Source organism: Ursus maritimus, unplaced genomic scaffold (genome assembly GCF_017311325.1).
Source record: "Ursus maritimus isolate PB19 unplaced genomic scaffold, ASM1731132v1 scaffold_1, whole genome shotgun sequence".
In the NCBI taxonomy this organism is placed as follows: domain Eukaryota; kingdom Metazoa; phylum Chordata; class Mammalia; order Carnivora; family Ursidae; genus Ursus; species Ursus maritimus.
In genome coordinates, this window is record NW_024423343.1 from 59,984,524 (window position 1) to 60,004,529 (window position 20,006).

General features: G+C 38.5%; 1 protein-coding gene across 1 annotated transcript in view; it reads right to left on the reverse strand.

The window, feature by feature from the left end:
- Positions 1–20,006, reverse strand: part of MYO3B (myosin IIIB) — a gene marked incomplete at its 5' end in the record, with an annotated part of 368,039 nt that overhangs the window by 159,022 nt on the left and 189,011 nt on the right. Inside the window, 1 exon segment of the mRNA XM_008687102.2 lies at positions 6,124–6,203. Within this exon segment, the coding sequence (XP_008685324.2) occupies positions 6,124–6,203 (80 nt within the window).

The following is a 20,006-nucleotide window of genomic DNA, read 5'->3' on the forward strand; positions in this document are numbered from 1 at the left end:
AGGGTGGGGGCAAATAATGAGGCCTGCCTCAAGGGGTATTAAGGAGACTGTGCAAAATGGAAGGAAACTCTTCAATTGGCTTAAAGAAAACAGGCTTATTTAAGAAAGGGAATTAATGGGGAGCTAAGTTTTCAATAACTAGAAAAGCAACCTAACTAGTGAGCAGGAATATGAGGCTCTCTCTGCGTGAAGTGATGTCAGGGGGCAATGCACCTTCCTTTCCTAGGCTGCATGTTGGATGCATTCCCAAAGCCATCAGTTCATTTGCATGCAGCTGAAGCTATGGTACAACCGCCCGTAGGTTTGACTTTTTAAATTTTTTTTAATGAGAAAGGAAGAAATGAAATCTTGGTGTTGAGCAGGAAGGCTGTTCTAATATAGAGAAGGGAAAAACAGACACCACCACCCACCCCACCTGCACAGACTGTATTGCATTCTCTCCACTGGCATCTGTCAGGACCCACTGAAGGTCCTCTTCGCCCATCCCATCCCTGTTTGGAGGATGGAGCTCAGAGTTGGTGAGGTTTGGGGCCAGCAAATCAGGACTGAAGTAAAGAAGATTTTGGCTAGGATCTGCCTTCTGCCAGAGAGTAAATTCTAAGTTTTCTTGAACTTTTCTTCTCTTTATTTTCTCCCCCCAACCTGACCTTCTCACACACACACACACACACACACACACACACACACACACTAAACTTGGGAATTTCTCCACTGCCTCCTTTTATTCAGAGATCCTCCCTGAAGAACTCTGTCTTACTTTGAACCCTCCTTTTCCTCCCTCATTTCCCTCCCTTTTTATTCAAACTAGTCAGTGAACCAGTGAGCCAGCCCTTAAGGCTCTAGGGCACAGTAAAAGGGCAGCTTAAAAATTCATCCATATTTATCTGTTAGTAGGATTTACCTATTAGCTTCCCTCAGAACATACAATGGGCCCTTGGTATTTGAGAATTTAATAGTTTAGTGATCAGAAAACCCTTGATGGATATTGTGCTGAGACATAGTTTAAAAGGTACAATAAGTACTGTTTTCAATATCAATACCTGTCCTCTGCAGCAAACTCAAAAAATAAAGAATACAACACTAATTTGCACGCCAAAAGTTATAAGGCTGGTGGGCTCCCCTATCTAACCACCCAGCAAGACCAAGTTCTGTCCTTCTACTCACATACAGAGTAACTCTTGGGAAGTAGATAAAAACCTATTTGGTATTACATACAGCCTAGAAGTGCTAATGCTTGTCTACAGTTTATTACCTACATATTTAGTACTGCATCTCAAAGAATAAATAACATGCTAATGAGGTATTTTCTAATTTAAGAATTTGGAAAGATCTTCTGTTGGACAAAGACTTCTTGTATAGTCACAAGGTTCTGAACATGAAGTAGATCAGAAAGAGGGAATTTTGGACAAAGGACATAGCAGAAGTTGAGTCTCTTGGTCCTTCAAACTAGGAGACGAGGCACAAACCTCACCTCTGTCTGCACCAGGTCTATCAGGAACTCTAAGGAACTCCAAAAAATCCAAACCAAAACAGAAGGGAAGGTTGTTGTCTAAAAGTTTGTCATCCTGAGCTAATTTAGTTAAAAGTAGCTTCATTTAATTAAAAAAAAAATCTTTCAGAAAGAATCCAGAAGGTAGATTTCATTAGGGATATCATTTAGCATATAGTTCTTCCCAAATATGGGGAATTCACAAGAAACAAACAATCTTCCCCAGAGGATCTTATAAGCTTTTACCTTAGATAGGGGGTAAAGACACTAGAAAAGCTTTCCTGGGCTTAGAGGATATATGCTACAGAACACAGATTTTTGGAACTGGACATACCTGGTTCAAATCCTGGCTCCTCCACTTACTACCTGTGTGAACTTGGACTTGTTATTCAACTTCTAAAAACCTCTGTTTTCCTTATTAGGAAAACTGGTTTGTAAAAGCTATTGCTTTGTACACATGCAAGAAGTATATTTGTTTCTCTTCCATTATTACCATTCTTGACTTAGTTTTAGTTTAGTGATGAATGTCAAAGATGCAGAGTTTTCTTCAATGGCAGATGGCAAGTACTAGCACCCATGCAACACAGCAAAGAGATCTTTTTACTTACTGGCAGAGAAAATATTTCCAATGAAATCAATTTCAAAATGATCAGCAGAACCAATATTCTGGATCAAACCACCATCTGTCTAACCCAGTATCCTTTCTCTTCCAGTGCCAATTTATGTAACGATATAAGTCAACTGGAGCTGAGCAAGCCTCCTTTCTGCCCACACAAATGTCCTGCCCAATTCCTTGTGAGAGGCACTGGTTAGTGTTCAAAGTAGTCCTGAGTAAGCTTTACAAACTGTAATACAGACTCCAAGTCCACGGGAAATGAGCAAACTTCAGTATATGTATGGCCTCCACACATGGAGTTTTAGATGGTTATCAAAACATGAGTAATAAAACAGCTATTGCTCCAAAGTAAAAATCACTGTAGTAACCACTTTGCCTATATTATGCCAGTAAGGTCTCAAAATGACCCTATGAGGTAAGAACTATTATTATTCCTATTGTACATATAAGGAGGTTAAGGCTCAGAGATTGTAGNGAAATTTTCCAGCCGTGCAGCTAGTAATTGGCCTTGCCTACATCTGACCCAGTTCTGATTCCAAAACCTTACTTCTTAAACATTATATACTGCTTTTCTATGTGATTTGATATAACATGGGTCTGAAAGCATGATATTATTAAAAAGACTTGCCTCATCTGTCAACTAAATTTACTCTAGGATAAAGACATAGATTCCAAGAAGTCTCATAAACCATCTAGATTTCACCAATAAGCGAAAAACTGAAAAGATTTTTTTCCTGGTCTCAGGAAGTACCCACTATTTGCATTCTAAAACCTCAGAAATGCTTATATTCACCTTCTTGACAACATCTTTGTCAAGAATTTTTACTGCTGTCAAGTGATCCATCCACCCCTTAAGGAAAAAAGCCCCACAGCGTCACTCCTCTCAAAGCCTCCTCAGCCCTGAAGGGAAAAGCAAGACTGGCATCGACGACATCCATGTGTCATAGTGTGGTGGTGCTGAATGTGCTGGAGGCCAGCTTCCTAAAAGACCACCTGTGTTATTTGACCTTGGATAAGACAGAGAAAAATTCTAGAGTTTTTTTATTGCTATTGTGACACTTATTTTCTGGTGCCTTAACTAGCACTTTCGACTCATCCATATTCCAAATGAAAACAAATCATGAGTCATTTTCATCTCACTGATATACATTATTATTATTATAATGATGTAAATATATGCCACATACTAGAGGGCACACTTGTCACATAGGCAAGCCTGAACAACAGGAGGCAGTGTAGAGAGAGGTAACACTGTGCTGGTATTCTGGGAATACCAGTAGGGGAACAGGGTCCTGGCAGAATCCAAAAGCCACAAAATTAAGTTGAGGGAAGGATGGTAATGTGAGCTGACAGAGAATATTACATGGGAGTCTTTAGTCTTCTTGTGTCACAATCTCCTTCAGAATCTAGTGGGAGCCAATGACTCCAAAAAACAAATAATTAATCCTCATTCTTTGTGGATTCTGTATTTGTGAATGTGCCTACTTTCTAAAATTTATTTTTAACCCCCAAATCAGTGCCTGCAACACTTTCATGATCATTCATAGATATACAGAGTGGTGAAAACTTCGATCACCTGATGTATGTGTTTCCAGCTCAGGTTGAACAAGGTGACGCTCTGCCTTCCCATTTTAGCTTTCACGCTATAACCAAGTGTCCTTTTCCATGTTTACTGAAGTGCCATGTGTTTTGCATTTTTGTACTTTTGGCCAGTGATTTCACGGCTTAAAATAGCCCCCAAGCATAGTGCTGGAGTGCTGTCTAGTGTTCCTAAGTGCAAGAAGGCTATTAAATACCTCTTGGAGAACATACGTGCATTAGATAAGCTTCATTCAGACATGAGTTATAGTGCTGCTGGCCTTGAATTCAATGACACAAACACTGTAATTAAAATACTATTTTAGGGACTCCTGGGTAGCTCAATTGATTAAACATCCAACTCTTGGTTTTGGCTCAGGTCATGACCTCAGGACCCTGCATCAGGCTCCATGCTCAGCAGGGAATCTGCTTGAGATTTTCTCCCTCTCCCTCTGCCCCAACCCCACTCGCATTTGCTATTCCTCTAGTTCTCTCTCTCTCAAATAAATAAATAAATAAATAAATAAATAAATAAATCTTTAAAAAAATATTATTTTATACAAAGAAATACTGCATATAATTATTTCTGAGAAATATATATTAAATATTGTGCCTTTAAATAGAAACACAAATAAAACAAGAATATGTACTAATTAGTTGACAACAATGTTGTGAGCAGAGGCTTTCAGGAACCTAACTACATATTTCCCCTAGGAGCAATGCTTCTGTATTTGCTGATTCAGTGTTCACAGCAACTTTATAGAACATAATTTCACGAAGAATAAGAATCAACTGTATTTACAAAATTTTACATGTAATAATATCAAGAGGCTCTTATAACCAATGAAACGCTGATGTAAATCTCTCCTAGGGGCCCATATAACCCATGTTATGTAGTCCTAATATCTTGCTACAAACTGAAGAGTAGAGTAATACATGTGATTATAATAGCAACATGGGTATAAAAATTATTGTTAACAAAAATGATCTCAGTCCTTATTACATGTAGGTAAGTTTTTCATTCTCTAAGAAAGTTAAATATAGGTATTTATGTTTGTATCAATTTTGAGAATATTCAACAGTATTCTGTGTGGCTGAATTTATTATTCTTTATTAAATAATTTAATATTCAATGTAAATAAAAATATATGAAAATTCAGAGATGTGATCTATTTATTTTATTACTCCATCACCTTTTAGATAATTGGGTTTTGGTGTTAGTATACAGAATGAACATTAACCAGCCAAACCTGGAGGTCCTTGCTAAATATTAGCTGAAAGGATGTAACAGTTAAAAATATTTTACAGTGGGATATTTATTAACCCATCTAACATTCCCTTTGCACAGATAAGTACACCCCTCATTTTTCAGACGGCAAAGCAGAATGACAGGAAATGGTTTGGTTTCTTTCCTCCCTGCTGACTCCATTTGGTCCCTGTTATCCTCCTCTGTAGGTTGGTGATAGCCTCAAGGAAAAGTGTTCTATCTCTTCCTAGATAGGCTTTACTTTCAAGTGTCATTGTTCTGTATCTTAAGTGGTCTAAGAATCACATGAAAGGGTCCAGAATATGCCACGGTGCCATAGGTATTGAGTTGAATACATTTGAGAATCTACAGTTGCAAGAAGAGGCTTTTTTTTTTTTAATTCATTTTCCTTTATTTTTAAAAAGTTTTAAATTTTTTAAAATTTTTAAAATTTTATTTATTTAAAAAAATTTTTTATTATGTTATGTTAGTAACCGTACAGTACATCATTTGTTTTTGATGTAGTGTTTCATGATTAGAAGAGGCGTTTTTTGAACTGCCCTTATCTGGCTAAAAACAGGGCCTCTCAAAATCATCCAACTGTTGTAAATTTCCTCCCTGGCAGTTTCACAACCTGCCATGGAAGATTGACTCCTATCAACAGAGATGAGAAATGAGCACTGGGATAAGAAATTGCCTAACAGACACTGTCACAAAACTACCATACCTCCCTTCTATTCTCCTAAGGGATCATTTGTTTTTCCCCAAAGTCAAGTGCCCCTTCCTGCCCCATTCATCCCTTTTAAGATGGTATATAAGCCTTAAATTCTAACTATCCCTTTGGGTTACTTTTTTGAGTGAGTTCCTGTAAGTATATAACTAAAATTTGTGTGTGTGTGTGTGTGTGTGTGTGTGTGTGTGTGTGTGTGTTTTCTTCTGTTAATCTTTCAGGTTGAGTTTAGTTCAGTCCCCCAAATTTAAGAGGGGAGAGGGAAAGTTTCTTCTGTAACACAGGATTGTAAGGATTCCATGATGTTGTTTCAAATTTCCTAATCCCTGATGTTCTAAATGCCTTCCATTTCTTTACCTGACTTCCCCAGCAGTGGGCCAGATAAAGTTGCCTACTCTAGGATTATCTCCAAGGCAGGAGCACCCCACGGTTCACACTATTTTGAGTATAAACCTGTTACTCACCTTGGTTCTCCCAGCACTGAAATGCGGAGGCAAAGATCTTGAGGCTGCTGTTATCCTGGCTCTTGTCTGGGCCAAGTTACCTGAACAAAAAAGACAAAAAATTAAAGTGAAGGAAAAGTTAAGGAATAGTATTTAAATAATTTTTTCCTTTATGTGCTTGTATTTTTATTAATTTTTCCAAATGATCTGCTCGGAATATGAAAAATTTGGAAGAATTTGAATTTGTGACTTTAATGATATAAATTATAAACAAATTATAATAATTTAAAAATAATTTATAATATAAATTGAATTTATCTTAGCTTCATAAGCAAAAAACAAATAATAAAAAACTCTCCAATTCACTCAACAAACTAGGAATAGAAGGAAATTGCCACAACATAAAAAGGACATATATGAAAAGCTCACAGCTAACATACTCAACAGTGAAAGAGCAAAAGCTTTTCCTCTAAGATCAGGAACAGGGCAAGGATGCTCACTCTCACCACTTTTATTCAATTAGCATTCCTAGCTCAAGCAATTAGGCAAAAAAAAGAAATAAAAGACATCCAAATTGTAAAGAAAGAAGTAAAACGATCTCTATTCATAGGTGGCATGATCTTATATATAGAAAACCCTAAAGATCCTGCCAAAAAACCTGTTAGAACTAATAAATCAATTCAGCAAAGTTGTAAGATATAAAATCAGCATCAAAAAATCAATTGCATTTCTATGCACTAACAATGAAAATTTGAGAAAGAAATTAAGAAAATCCTATTTACAACAGCATCAAAAAGAATAAAATACTTAGAAATAAACTTAACCAAGGAGGAAAGACTTGTACTCTGAAAACTACAAAACATTCCTGGAAGAATTTAAAGAAGACACACAAATAAATGGAAAGACATCTTATTCTTGGGGAGGAAAATAATCTTTTTCCTCTACTCATTGTAGGTTCATTTCCTGGGGCCCTGAAAATTACATCGACAGAAGACAGGTTAACAAGAGAAAAACAGAGGTTTATTAATACATGCATCATGCATACACACAGGAGTACTTGGTGATAAATAATTCAAGGGGTAGTTAGAACTGGGCTCACATAGCATCTTAACAAAAGAACAATACATTTCTAGGTAAGTGACAAGAGATCTTTGATTTTCTAGGGGCAGCAAATTACGGGAAGGTAAATATATGAGGAAGCTAATGGAAGGTAAGGGCTAGTTAGTAAAGTTTTGTTATACAGATCCCTCTGGTGCTGTCTCTGGGCTGATGAGGATCTAGAGTTGTCTCTGGTAATTAACTTCTGTCCTTCCTGGTAGAGAGGGCTGGGGGGATACTTGTACAAATTTATGTCTTGATTTATGTAAACAGGGGGAGGGGAGAAAGCTTTTCTTATATCTGCTTCTTCTCAATTACCTTCAGCTCAAAATAATCTTTATGCCAAAGTGGCATATTTTAGGGTAGCATATTCTGCTACCCTTTACTGTGTTTGTGGATTGAAAGATCTAATATTGTTAAAATGTCCACGATACCCAAAAAGATCTATAGATTCAATGTAGTCCCCATCAAAAGCCTAATGATATTTTCACAGAAATATAAAAAACAACCCTAAAATTCATCAGGAACCACAAGGGATCCAAAGCTCCAAACAATCTTGAGAAGGAAAAGAAAAGCTGAAAGCTTCACACTTCCTGATTTCAAAATATATTATAAAGCAACAGTAATCAAAACAGTATGGTGACATAATGACAACATAGAGACCAACGGAACAGAATAGAGAGCCCAGAAATAAATCTATGCATATAAGGTCAAATAATCTGTAAGATGGGTATCAAGATTATACAATGGGGAAAGGATAGTCTCTTCAACAAATTGTGTTTGGAAAACTCGATATCCACATACAAAAAAAAAATGAAACTGGACCCCTATCTTACACAAAATTCAATTCCTATTGGATTAAAGACTTAAATGACCTGAAACTATAAAACTCCTAGAAAAAAACATAGGGGGAAAGCTTCATAACATTGATCTTAGCAATGATTTCTCGGATAGGATATCAAAAGCACAGTCAATAAAAGCAAAAATAGACAAGCAGGTTTACATCAAATCAAAAGCTTCTGCACAAGAAAGGAAACAATCAACAGAGGGAAAAGGCAACCTACAGAATGGGAGAAAATATTTGCAGACCATATAAGGGGTTAATTTCCAAGATCTATAAGGAACTCCTACAACTCAACAATAAATAACAATAATAAAATAACAGGGGTGCCTGGGTGGCACAGCGGTTAAGCGTCTGCCTTCGGCTCAGGGCATGATCCCGGCGTTACGGGATTGAGCCCCTCATCAGGCTCCTCCACTGTGAGCCTGCTTCTTCCTCTCCCACTCCCCCGCTTGTGTTCCCTCTCTTGCTGGCTGTCTCTATCTCTGTCAAATGAATAAATAAAATCTTTTAAAATAAATAAATAAATAAATAAAATAACATAACCCAATTTAAAAATGGGCAAAGGAGGGGTGCCTGGGTGGCTCAGTTGGTTAAGCATCTGACTTCTGCTTTCAGCTCAGGTCATGATCTCAGGGTTGTGGGATCAAGCCCCACGTTGGGCTCCACGCTCAGTGAGAGTCTGCTTGGGATTCTCTCTCTCTCTCTGCCCCTCCCCCCCATGTGTGCGCATGCATGCTCTCTCCAAAATAAATAAATAAATCTTTTTTAAAAATATAAAAAATTAAAAAAATAAAAATAGGCAAAGGACTTGAATAGGCATTTCTCCAAAGAGGAGATAAAAATGGCCAACAGCTATATAAAAGATGCTCAACATCACTAAGAACCAGGGAAGTGCATATCAAAGCCATAGCAAGATATCACTTTATACTGTTAGGATGGTCATTATATAAAACAACAACAATAACAACAGAAAATAACAAGTATTGGCAAGGATATGGAGAAACCAGAACCTTGGTGTACTTACTGCTGGTGGGAATATAAAGTGGTGCAGCCAATATGGAAAACAGTGTGGAGCTTCTTGAAAAAATTAAAAATAGAATACCATGTGATCCAACAATCCCACTTCTGGGTATTTATCCAAAACAATTGGAAACAGAATCATGAAGAGGTATTTGCCTCCCATGTTCACTACAGCATTATTCACAACAGCGAATGTTGATTGCCAAGGGCTGCAAGGAGGGAAATGGGGAGTTGCTGTTCAACTTGGTATAGAGTTTAAGTAATGCAAGATGAAAAAGTTCTAGAGATCTGCTCTACAACAATGTGCATATAGTGAACGATATTGTACTGTGTACTTAAAAATATGTTAGGAGGGTAGGTTTCATATTATGTGTTTTTACCACAATAAAAAAAAAAAGTCTCCAACTAGGGTACTGTTAGTCTTTGAAAGAAATGAATAAGCAAGAAAAAAGATGCTGGGAGTTTTCCCAAAGAGAAATTGGGCAATAGAGAACCCCACTGTGAAGGTTTAAGACACAGACACTGATTAGCAGATCTGGCAGTATGGGCCCCTCAGCACAGAGGGAGAAAGCCCGCCCCGCCATGCAGTGAACCAGATGACATAGAGAGCATGGGCAACAACTATTGAGTCCTGGGGACTGATGGGTTTTTGTGTTTGCCTGGGGTGGGAACAAGTTAGCCAATATCACAGAGTCCCAGTTTCCTTGTCTATAACATGAAGACAGTATTATCTCATTCTGAGAGTTGTTATGGACATTCAATGAGGGTAATTTGAGATAAGCACTGTCAACACGGGGCCTTTTCAAGGTAAGTGATCACTTCATGTTAGCCAGCATTGATTATTATTAATAATATTAATAACATTATTATTATTTGCTGTGAATAGTCCGTCCACACAAGTCTCAAAGCAGAGAGTAGAAGGCAAGAGAATACCAAGGAACCTCACTGATTTGCTACTATAAACACTGGTCAGTCAAAAAACTAATGAAAGATGAGAAAAAATGATAAGGCAACCCCCATTTTGAACATCCAAGTCTTGGCCACTCTCATTCCCAATGCTTTTTACCTCTGAAGGAGCCGAGTGGCCTGTTCGGACGCTCTTCTCCCCTGCCCACCCACCCACACTTAATCTCCTCTCCCATCCCTCGCCTCCCAAACTAAGTGCTAGAAGATCTGTTTGCTTTTTTACCTACGAAGTCATTTGATTCTGTAGCAAAATAAAAAGTTGTCAATGAAAGGAAATGCTGCAATTTGTGCATATGCAAGACACTCAAGATTTCAAAGTTTTTAGCAAGTCTAGCACAAAGATGTCCAAATGTTTTCTCTGGCGATATCTTCAGAGGCTAAACTGTGATTAATAGCCCAGAAAGAACCCTTTGAAGCAGGATTGGTGACATCAAAGTCATAATACAGGGGTGGCAGGAGCTTTATAATGAGTGGGAAGCATTTTAACACATTTCAAAGGATTTACAGCATGAATAAACAATAGACCTCAGCAGATGTACTGCACACACCTTTCAGAAACATAACCTATAAGAAGTTTCCATTTTAATTTAAATGTAAATAGTGTTCACATTTGTTTCAAAGCATCCTCCCAGCTTCACCCCCAGACAGCCTCTTTGGCTGAGGATGCCTCACTGCCCAGAGCAGTGCTTCCCGAAACTGTGACTACCAAAGGTGTGCTGGGAAGAGAAAATGGAAGTTAGAGGAATCTAATGGAATTTATATCCTATGTGGGAACTGGGTAAAGAAAGAATCTGAAATGGAGCTTACAATCCCACACAATGTCTCTGTTTCCAACTTAAAGAGACAAGTGGTCTGAAGACAGAGCTGGAACTTTTAAACGATGGCAATTTCCTGCCTGCTTCAGAGGAGTTCATCTCTTGGCAAGTACCCAGGACCCATGATTTCATCTTCAAGTTGCTTCTTAAGAATTGTCCAAAATGATGGCTGCTGTTTAAATAATCATGCACAGAATTCGGCTTCCCTCTGCTGCCCTCTCTGGGTTTACAGAACTTGTTGCAGGGCTCCCGTGGTGACTGCTAGTAGGCATTTGTTTAGAAAATTTTCCTGTTTTAATTTTCCTTAACACCAGGAATAGGCTCAGAAGTTAATAAATTACTGCGAAGCAATGCTGAAACGTAAAAGTCTTATGTCAAATTGTTACTAAGAAAGAAGCTGCAAATAAAAATATCGAATGTTTCAGTTCATCTATTACCAGAGTGAGTTATTTGAGTAGACCTGAGAACTGAAACCACTGATCCAACAGTCAGTCTGGATACCGTGAACCTAAACCACACCATACTGTCTACAGGGAAACGACCTTGTACCACCCTATCTCCATGAGCAAGAATTTCTTTTTCCAGGCAATGGTTTGATTGTTCATTATAGGAACTCCCTGAAGACTTAATACCATCAACTCTTCAATGGAAAATATCAACAGCGATTTACCCCTTAGGATTCTATGAATCCCTGGCTTAAAAATCTTCACCGTGCTTTTTCCACCAATCATAGACTTTTGTTTTGTGATCCTTACCCAACCCTAATCAAGACCCCTCAATTTGAAAGACCCACCTTAAAAAAACTTTTATCTCAATAAATTTTGACCCTGCTTTTCCTCCTCCAGGACACTGTCAAAGCTTTGAGAGGTAGTGGTCTCCCTTACTGTGTAAGTAATGAACTCCACTTTGTCTCATCAACAGGTTGTGTGGGTGATGTTTACAAAGTCAGTGTGGGACAGACCCAGGCTGGCGTGATCCCTGCCATGCCTGTAGTGTTCTAATTTCAGTCATAACACCGTAGGCTCATAAAAATGTAAGGAGTCAAATCCAGTAGTTGCATAAAACATACCATAGTATTTTGTATGTAAAAAAGTTTGTTTTTATATACCTATCTATCCTAAATGTAAGGATTTGTTTTAGATTTGATACACTCAGGTAACTTAAAACAGCTACAAAAAAATATTGAAACAGTTGTAGGAGGCCAAAAGAAAAAGGGTGTTGTTAGATTTTGTTCTGCAAGTTTTTAACTTTCTCCCCTGGCATTCTTCTATGGCTTTGAGTGTGAATATCAATAAATGGTCAGGGGCAGGTGGGAGAGTTCCCAGTCCACTTAATCTCTCAAGAAAAGAACAGTGATAATATATTGAATGGGCTGTAGTTCTGTGGAGGGAAGGCAACAAGAGTAAATAAAACACCAGCCTGTCCTCCCAGCTCTTTCATAGAAGAAAGATGCACACATAACAAATTCACTCTCTTTTCTGAGTGCACAAACTTTAACATGCACGTGGGTAATTCAAAGCCCAAAAGAAACCCCTGTCTCATTCCTGTATCGACTTTTAATCGGCAGTTGTCTGGCATCTTAGGAAGTTCTGCATAATTAACACCTTTGGACTATCGGCTTAGAAGGAAGCCAAACCAATGTTTTTGCTGCTTTTTTCCCCTTTTTTCATTTAGAATGTGAACCACAGCTTTAAAGATTGGTGACCCAGCAATTTCAAAATTGTAGAGCTGAGGAAAAATAGTAACTCCTTCTTTACTCCTTAAAGCTTTAAAACTCATAAACAAGATGTCATCCCACCAACCAACTGGATCATCAGAACTCAAGGAGGTAACAAGGCTTCTCTTTCCTAACTTGGTCCTAGTAACTCCTTGGCTCCTAGTAACTCCTAACTTGGCTCCTAGTAACTCCTTCTTTACTCCCTTAAGCTTTAAAACTCATAGACAGGATGTCATCCCACCAACCACCGGATCATCAGACTTCAAGGAGGTAACAAGGCTTCTCTTTCCTAACGTGGTCAACAGTGGAACAGAGGCTGTTTTCTGCATTTTATTGCCACATTGGCAGAAGCTGCCACTTTAGTCTATCCTCATGACAAAAATCTCCCCATTGGTAGAGAAATTAGTATTTCCTGCTTTCCCCATATTTTCTGGTGCAGTTTGCTTGTAAATGACATGACATGTGTTCACAAAAGTACTGGAGCCTAGACTGTAGATATCTATCAGAGAACACCTGATTCATTCATTCAATAGAAATGAAATTCACATACACATACCTGCCAGAACCCACTCATCACTGACATGTGAGATTTGCTTATTCCAGCCTCAGAGCAACATCCCTATGCAGCTAAGCAGGTTTTCATCCAACCAGTGCTGGTCCTGGACAAACCGTAATTTAGGCACAGGATGTATTCCAGTTTCACACACTCCTTTTCACACCCCTATTTCCACTTCTGAAGGTACACATGGCTTTAATCCTGTATGTCCTCCCTACTCCAGCAGCCAGTTCCCCTATTTCCTTGTTCCACTCCTGAACGTGACCAGGCAGTACAGACCTCCTCCATCAAACCTCCCCTGTGTTCCAAATCTTCAGATTGCTATTCTCTGACAACTAATCCAGATCTCATGTGTTCATGGATAGAGAAATATATTATTTCACTCAGGTGAGATGTTTGCAGGGTATGGAAAGCCTTCTAGGAACACAACATCTACAGAATGATTCTGTTGATGGAAATGCTGGTTACCTATAGACCATCCAGTGTCTGGGTAAGAGGATAGTCTGGAAGTAGAGGTGCTTTCAGTTAATGGTGCTCAAGTTATTCATGCTTTGAAATAAGACATTAAGGGACCTTCGTGTTCTTCCAAGATGAACAGAACACAGGTCTTCATCTCAAGGACAGTACAGCCCAGAGAAGCTGCTGGGGGAAGGGAAAAGACGGACGTATAAACAATCCATTGCAATTTGAAGTGGAAAGTGCTATAATAAACTGAATAAAGGGATATGAGAGGACAGAAGACTAAGTTTTCTTGAGAGAATGAGAAAAAAACTGAAGAGTAGGCAATTAATGAGCTAGATCTTGAAGGATTAACAGGAGTTTGACAGGAAAGGGAAAGGATTCTACCTGGAAGATATAGAATGCTTAGTGAGAAGAGAGATATTTAAAAATTCCAGAGACTGGAGTGCCTGTCTGGCTCAGTCAGAAGAGCATGTGGCTCTTGATTGTGGGGTCGTGAGTTCAAGCCCTATGTGGGGTGTAGAGATTACTGAAATAAGAAACTATACATAAATAATTAATTAAAAGTCCAGAGACTTCCAGAGACCCTATACACCAAATTCCAAGAGGCTTCTTATTTTTATATTAGACGTATAATAATAGCAAAAAACATTTATTTTTTTACCCTTTTAACCATAAACACAAGTTACTTGCCCATCCTACCAATGAAAATACTAACTATGAAGGCAATTTCTGGGGGAAGAAAACATGGAAAAGGAAAGCTTGGCTAAGGCATCATAAGTCACTGGAAGAAAAAAAAAAAAAAAGTCACTGAGACCATAGACAAAATCTTCGCTATTTTGCTTTTCCAGTGGCCTTCAGGTACAGTCCTCAACCACTTGGCCAAAGTTGGATGGTTTGCCCTCAGTTTGTTTCCCAGAGTCCATAGTCTCTTATGGTTCATTCCCCCTTCTTTTTACCCCCCCTTTCTTCTTCCCTTTCTTCTCCTACTGATCTTCCTACGTCTTATGTTCCATAAATGAGTGAAACCATATGATAATTATCTTTCTCTGCCTGACTTATTTCGCTTAGCATTATCTCCTCCAGTCCCGTCCATGTTGCTGCAAATGTTGTGAAATCGTTCTTTTTGATGGCTGAGTGTGTAATATTCCATTGTATATATGGACCACATCTTCTTAATCCAGTCTTCTGTTGAAGGGCATCTCGGCACCTTCCACAATTTGGCTACTGTGGTCAATGCTGCTATGAACATTGGGGTGCATATGGCCCTTCTCTTCACAAACTGAGGGCTTTAGAGGGGAGGGGGGTGGGGGATCGGGATAGGCCAGTGATGGGTATTAAGGAGGGCACATATTGCATGGTGCACTGGGTGTTATATGCAAGTAATGCATCATTGAACTTTACATCGAAAACTAGGGATGTACTGTATGGTGACTAACATAACATAATAAAAAATTATTATTAAAAAGAAAAAAACTTCAAGCTCTGAGCCTGGCTCCCTGGTCAGTGGGGAGTCTACTCCTCTCTCTCTCTCTTGCACGCACTCCCTCCCTCCCTCTCTCTCCCCCCCCATCCTTCTTCCCCTCCTCCTACTCATGCTCTCCAAAATAAATAAATCTTAAAAAAAAAAAACAAACAAACAACAAAGTTGGATGGTTTGGATGTAAATCAGTAGGGGTCTCATATCAGTTAGTCGGTACAAGTACTAAGGAAGCCAAAGTCTTGAGTAAAATCTATATGGATCAGGTAGTTGCACAGAGAAAAGTGACATTCCATATCTAAGACTAGAATCCTAAATAAAATGCCCAGGCAAGAGAGAACAAAGTGATCACTGCAGATTTTAAAATCCTCTCTAGAAGTTCTGCTCAATACACCTAAACTGTTGATGAAGAGTCTGTTGTATGATTTCTTTGTGTGAAGCACAATACTTGGGTTTCCTTGTGTTTCCAGTTAAGATTGAGAAAGCCACAGAGGGCTTCAGGAAATAGATGCTGTTAACGCCCATTGTGCAGGATAACAACTGAGTGCTTGAAGCTATAAACACTTCTTTGGCTCTCCCTCTTCAGCATGGAAATGAAAAGGACGCTAGACTTGAAAATGAGAAATCTGGATTCTTATCCCAGGCCTGCCATTGACTTTAGATCACTCTACTCTACTCTCTGTGACTCACTTGTACTATACATCAAATGAGGAGTTTGAGTGTATTAGTGGTCTTCTACTTGTATGCCATAGCATTCTGCCACGGCACCCACAGAGCAAACCCTTTGTGGCTACACAACTTCATTTAGGTCAATACCAGGGAATGTGATGGTAATAGGGGTAGAACGTTTTTGAGGGAGAACTACAAAAATTGTGTAATGTTGACCTGGTGCCAAAAAGAGACTGTGTGACATCTGTGGCCAGAACATATGAAAAATTTACCTGGGCTATAAATCAGAGAGCTGATCAGAGCAATAAACAATACTGTTCAAAAAGCAACATCAGGGGCACCTGGGTGGCACAGCGGTTAAGCATCTGCCTTTGGCTCAGGGCGTAATCCCGGCGTTATGGGATCGAGCCCCACAACAGGCTCCTCCGTTATGAGCCTGCTTCTTCCTCTCCCACTCCCCCTGCTTGTGTTCCCTCTCTCGCTGGCTGTCTCTCTGTCAAATAAATAAAATCTAAAAAAAAAAAAAAAAAGCAACATCAGAGAAAATTATTTGTAAAAGATCTGATAAAGGACTGTCCTCCAAAAAATACAAAGAATTCTTAAAATTCATTAAGAAAATAACCCAGCTGAAAAATGAACCAAAGACTTTTTTTCTTTAAAGTTTATTTCTTTTAGTAATCTCTATACCCAAGGAAGGGCTTGAACTCACAACCCTGAGATGAAGAGTTTCATGCTCTTCTGACTAAGCCAGCCAGGCACCCCAAAATGGACCAAAGATCTTAAAAGATACTTCACCAATAGAAGATAAAACACAGATGACAAGCATACGCAAAGATGCCCCACATCACATGTCAACAGGGAAATGCAAATTAGAATAACAATGAGACACCACTACACGCCTATTAGAATAGCCAAAATCAAGAACTGACAACATCAAATGCCGGCAAAGATTTGGAGCAACAGGAATTCTCATTCATTGCCAATAGAAATGCAAAATGGTACAGCCATCTATTTTTTTTCCTTTTTGTTTTTAAGTAGGCTTCATGCCCAGTGTGGGGCTTGAACTCAAAACCCTGAGATCAAGACCTGAGCTGAGATCAAGAGTTGGACACTTAACCATCTGAGCCACCCAGGTGCCTCAGTCTAGCTGTTTTGGGAAGAGAGTTTGGTAGTTTCTCACAAAACTAAACATACTCGTAGCACATGATCCAGCAGTACCCCTCAATATTTACCCAAAGGGATTGAACACTTATGTCCACACAAAATCCTGTTGCCAAAACTTGGAAGCAATCAAGATGTATTTCAGCAGGTGAAGAGATAAACTGAGATACCTCCAGACAATAGAATATTATTCAGTACTAAAAGGAAATGGAACTATCAAGTTATGAAAAGCCTTGGAAGAATCTTAAATGCACATTACAAAGTGAAAGAAGCCAATCTGAAAAGACTACATATTGTGTGATTCCAACTACATGACATTCTGAAAAAGGCAAAACTATGGAGACAATAAAAAGATCAGGAGTTGGGGGAAGGGGTGAATAGGCAGAGCACAGAGGACTTTTATGGCAGTGAAAATACTCTGTATGATACCATAATGATGGATACATGTCATTATACATTTGTCTAAACCCACAGAATGTAGAACACCAGTGTGAACCCTAATGTAAACTATGGACTTTGAGTAGTAATGATGTGTCAATATAAGTTCATCCATTGTAACAAAGGTGGTCGAAGATACGGACATTGAAGGTGGCTATGCGTGTGTGGGCAGGGGTTATATGGGAAATCTCTGTTTCTTCCCCTCAATTTTACTGTGAATTGAAACTGCTCTTAAAAAGTTTTTTTTTTTTTTTTAAAGCAACATCATGCTGACCAACAAGGAAATGAGTAAGAGTAACAATTGTGGATGCAAATTATAATAAAAAAAAGATTGAGTAATGTTAGGCTTCCATTCAGCTCTGAAATTCTACCTACGGTTGTAAAATCTTAAAAGAACCCTGAGGTGGGGGAAATAAGAAAGAACAAGATAAAGAAGATAGAACTAAAATCTGCACAATGTATTACTGTTTCTTAGCAGTTTGGCAGGCAGCAGGAAGAGGAGGGGGTGGTGATGATGGTGTGGCTTCGATAAACAGAGGAAGCATAAATGATTTTTATCGAGACCTGGATATATAATTTGTCAATGCTCTCTTCACAGCTGATCACCTTGAGCAACCAGCAATGGTTCTGTTTCTGTGATCTCTTTAGTTAACCCTCCTTCACTTTGCTATTGTGGCTACAGTGAGCTTATTCGTATCTCCAATTTTTATACCACTCTTCTCAGCACATGAGAGAGGGGACAGAGGTATAGTTTTTCTCCCTCCCTACAATGTCTTTAAGATTAAGGAATTGAATGTGTTTATCTTTAACATCTTCATAACATATATTCTCCTAGTTAAAAAAAAAAATCATGCTTCTTTCAGATTAGGCATTAGTAAATACCCACCATTTTGAAAAACTAGGTACTAATATGAATGTAATCATCACTTATGTAAATCTTTTTCTATTGAGTCTCTGCAAGCATCCAAGGTTAACTTTCAATCTGTAGTTATACAAGTCTATTTTTCACATTTACCAATTATTTTGCTTTACTCCAAGGAATGACTATTCTGTATCACGTAGCTCCTTTTTTAAAGGACCTAGTCTGAACATCCAGGGGCACATCTTCGAGAAAAACTACAGAATCCAGAAAATAAGGAGAAACATACCGAGAAAGGCAATATTCTGCAGGAAACAAAACTTACAACATGCCTAATTAGGCATTACTCATATCTAAGCTACACTACCATGGGTTTTCTGAACATCCACACACCCACATTTCTCTCATATATGTGATTTTTGGGTTTTTTTGTTGTTACCAATTCATAAAATGGCAGTGGCCAGAAGGTTATACTGAACCTTATATGCGTCACGGTGTTGAAGGATAAAATTAATCTATTTTTATTTCTTATGTATAGACATTGCCTTTTTTTTTTAGACTTAGACTTTGTTGTTGTTGTTTTTTTAATGTTTTTTTTTAAATTATATTATGTTAGTCACCATACAGTACATCCCTGGTTTCTGATGTAAAGTTTGATGATTCATTAGTTGCGTATAACACCCAGTGCACCATGCAATACGTGCCCTCCTTACTACCCATCACCAGTCTATCCCTTTTGCCTTTTTTTTTAAGATTTTATTTATTTATTTGAGAGAGAGAGAGATAGCGAGAGAGAAAGCATGAGCAGGGGGGAGAGGGAGAAGCAAATTCCCCACTGAGCAGGAAGCCGGACGTAGGGTTCCATCCCAGGACTCTGAAATCATGACCTGAGCTGAAGGCAGACGCTTAACTAACTGAGCCACCTAGGCGCCCCCAGGCATAGCCTTTTCGAGACTTTGGCCTTATGATACAGACCCTGGCTTTGTGATATAGCATACAAAATAACCCTCTGATTTCAAAAACTTTGTAAATTAAAGTCTTATCCTTCATACCTGGGATACCATAATTACTGATTCTTTTTTTTTTTTTTAAGAACAGAACCTATTACGAATAAAGGTCAGCAAAAAAGATTATTTCTCTGATGAAGTAAGTCTACAAGCATCACAATGCTTTGCTAATTCTAGAGGCTGCAGCTAGTCAGTGTACTTGTGCCTGAGTCCTTTCAAGTCAATATAAATATTTTACCTTACAGGGGTATTTTTGTTTAGGAATGATTCCTTATACAGATTATAAGCCCTTTGAAGCCAGGTACTAAGTATTTCTACTCTCAATCAAGGTCTAAATGTTTCTAGAGAATGTCTCATCAAAAAATATTTCTTTAGCACTTGCTAAAGACTTGCAAAGTGCCCTACACATAGTAGATGCTAAAGAAAACTTGTTTACTAAAGATGCTCCAATGCACCAGAACATTTTGGATGATTTCCACCCTTGCCTTCTAGAGATGGATCATATCTACCATCGCCGTCAAACTTCAGTATCACAGATTCTTCCTTCAGTCATCCAAGAATGCCAAGGCTCATTATCCTAAGGAGATGAGCAATTGACCGTGAACCATTTTGCAGAGTTATGTAGCACGATGGATGAGTAATGAATCTGAATGAAACAGATTTATGGTTTAAATGTTTTTAGAGAATGTCTCATCAAAGCTAAAGATGTTCCTTGATGTAACACTGAAAGCTACCCATGAATCTAATTAACACTGCATCTTCTCACTGGAGTCTAAGCTCCATGAGGGAGGGTGTATTCTATTTACTACTCTATA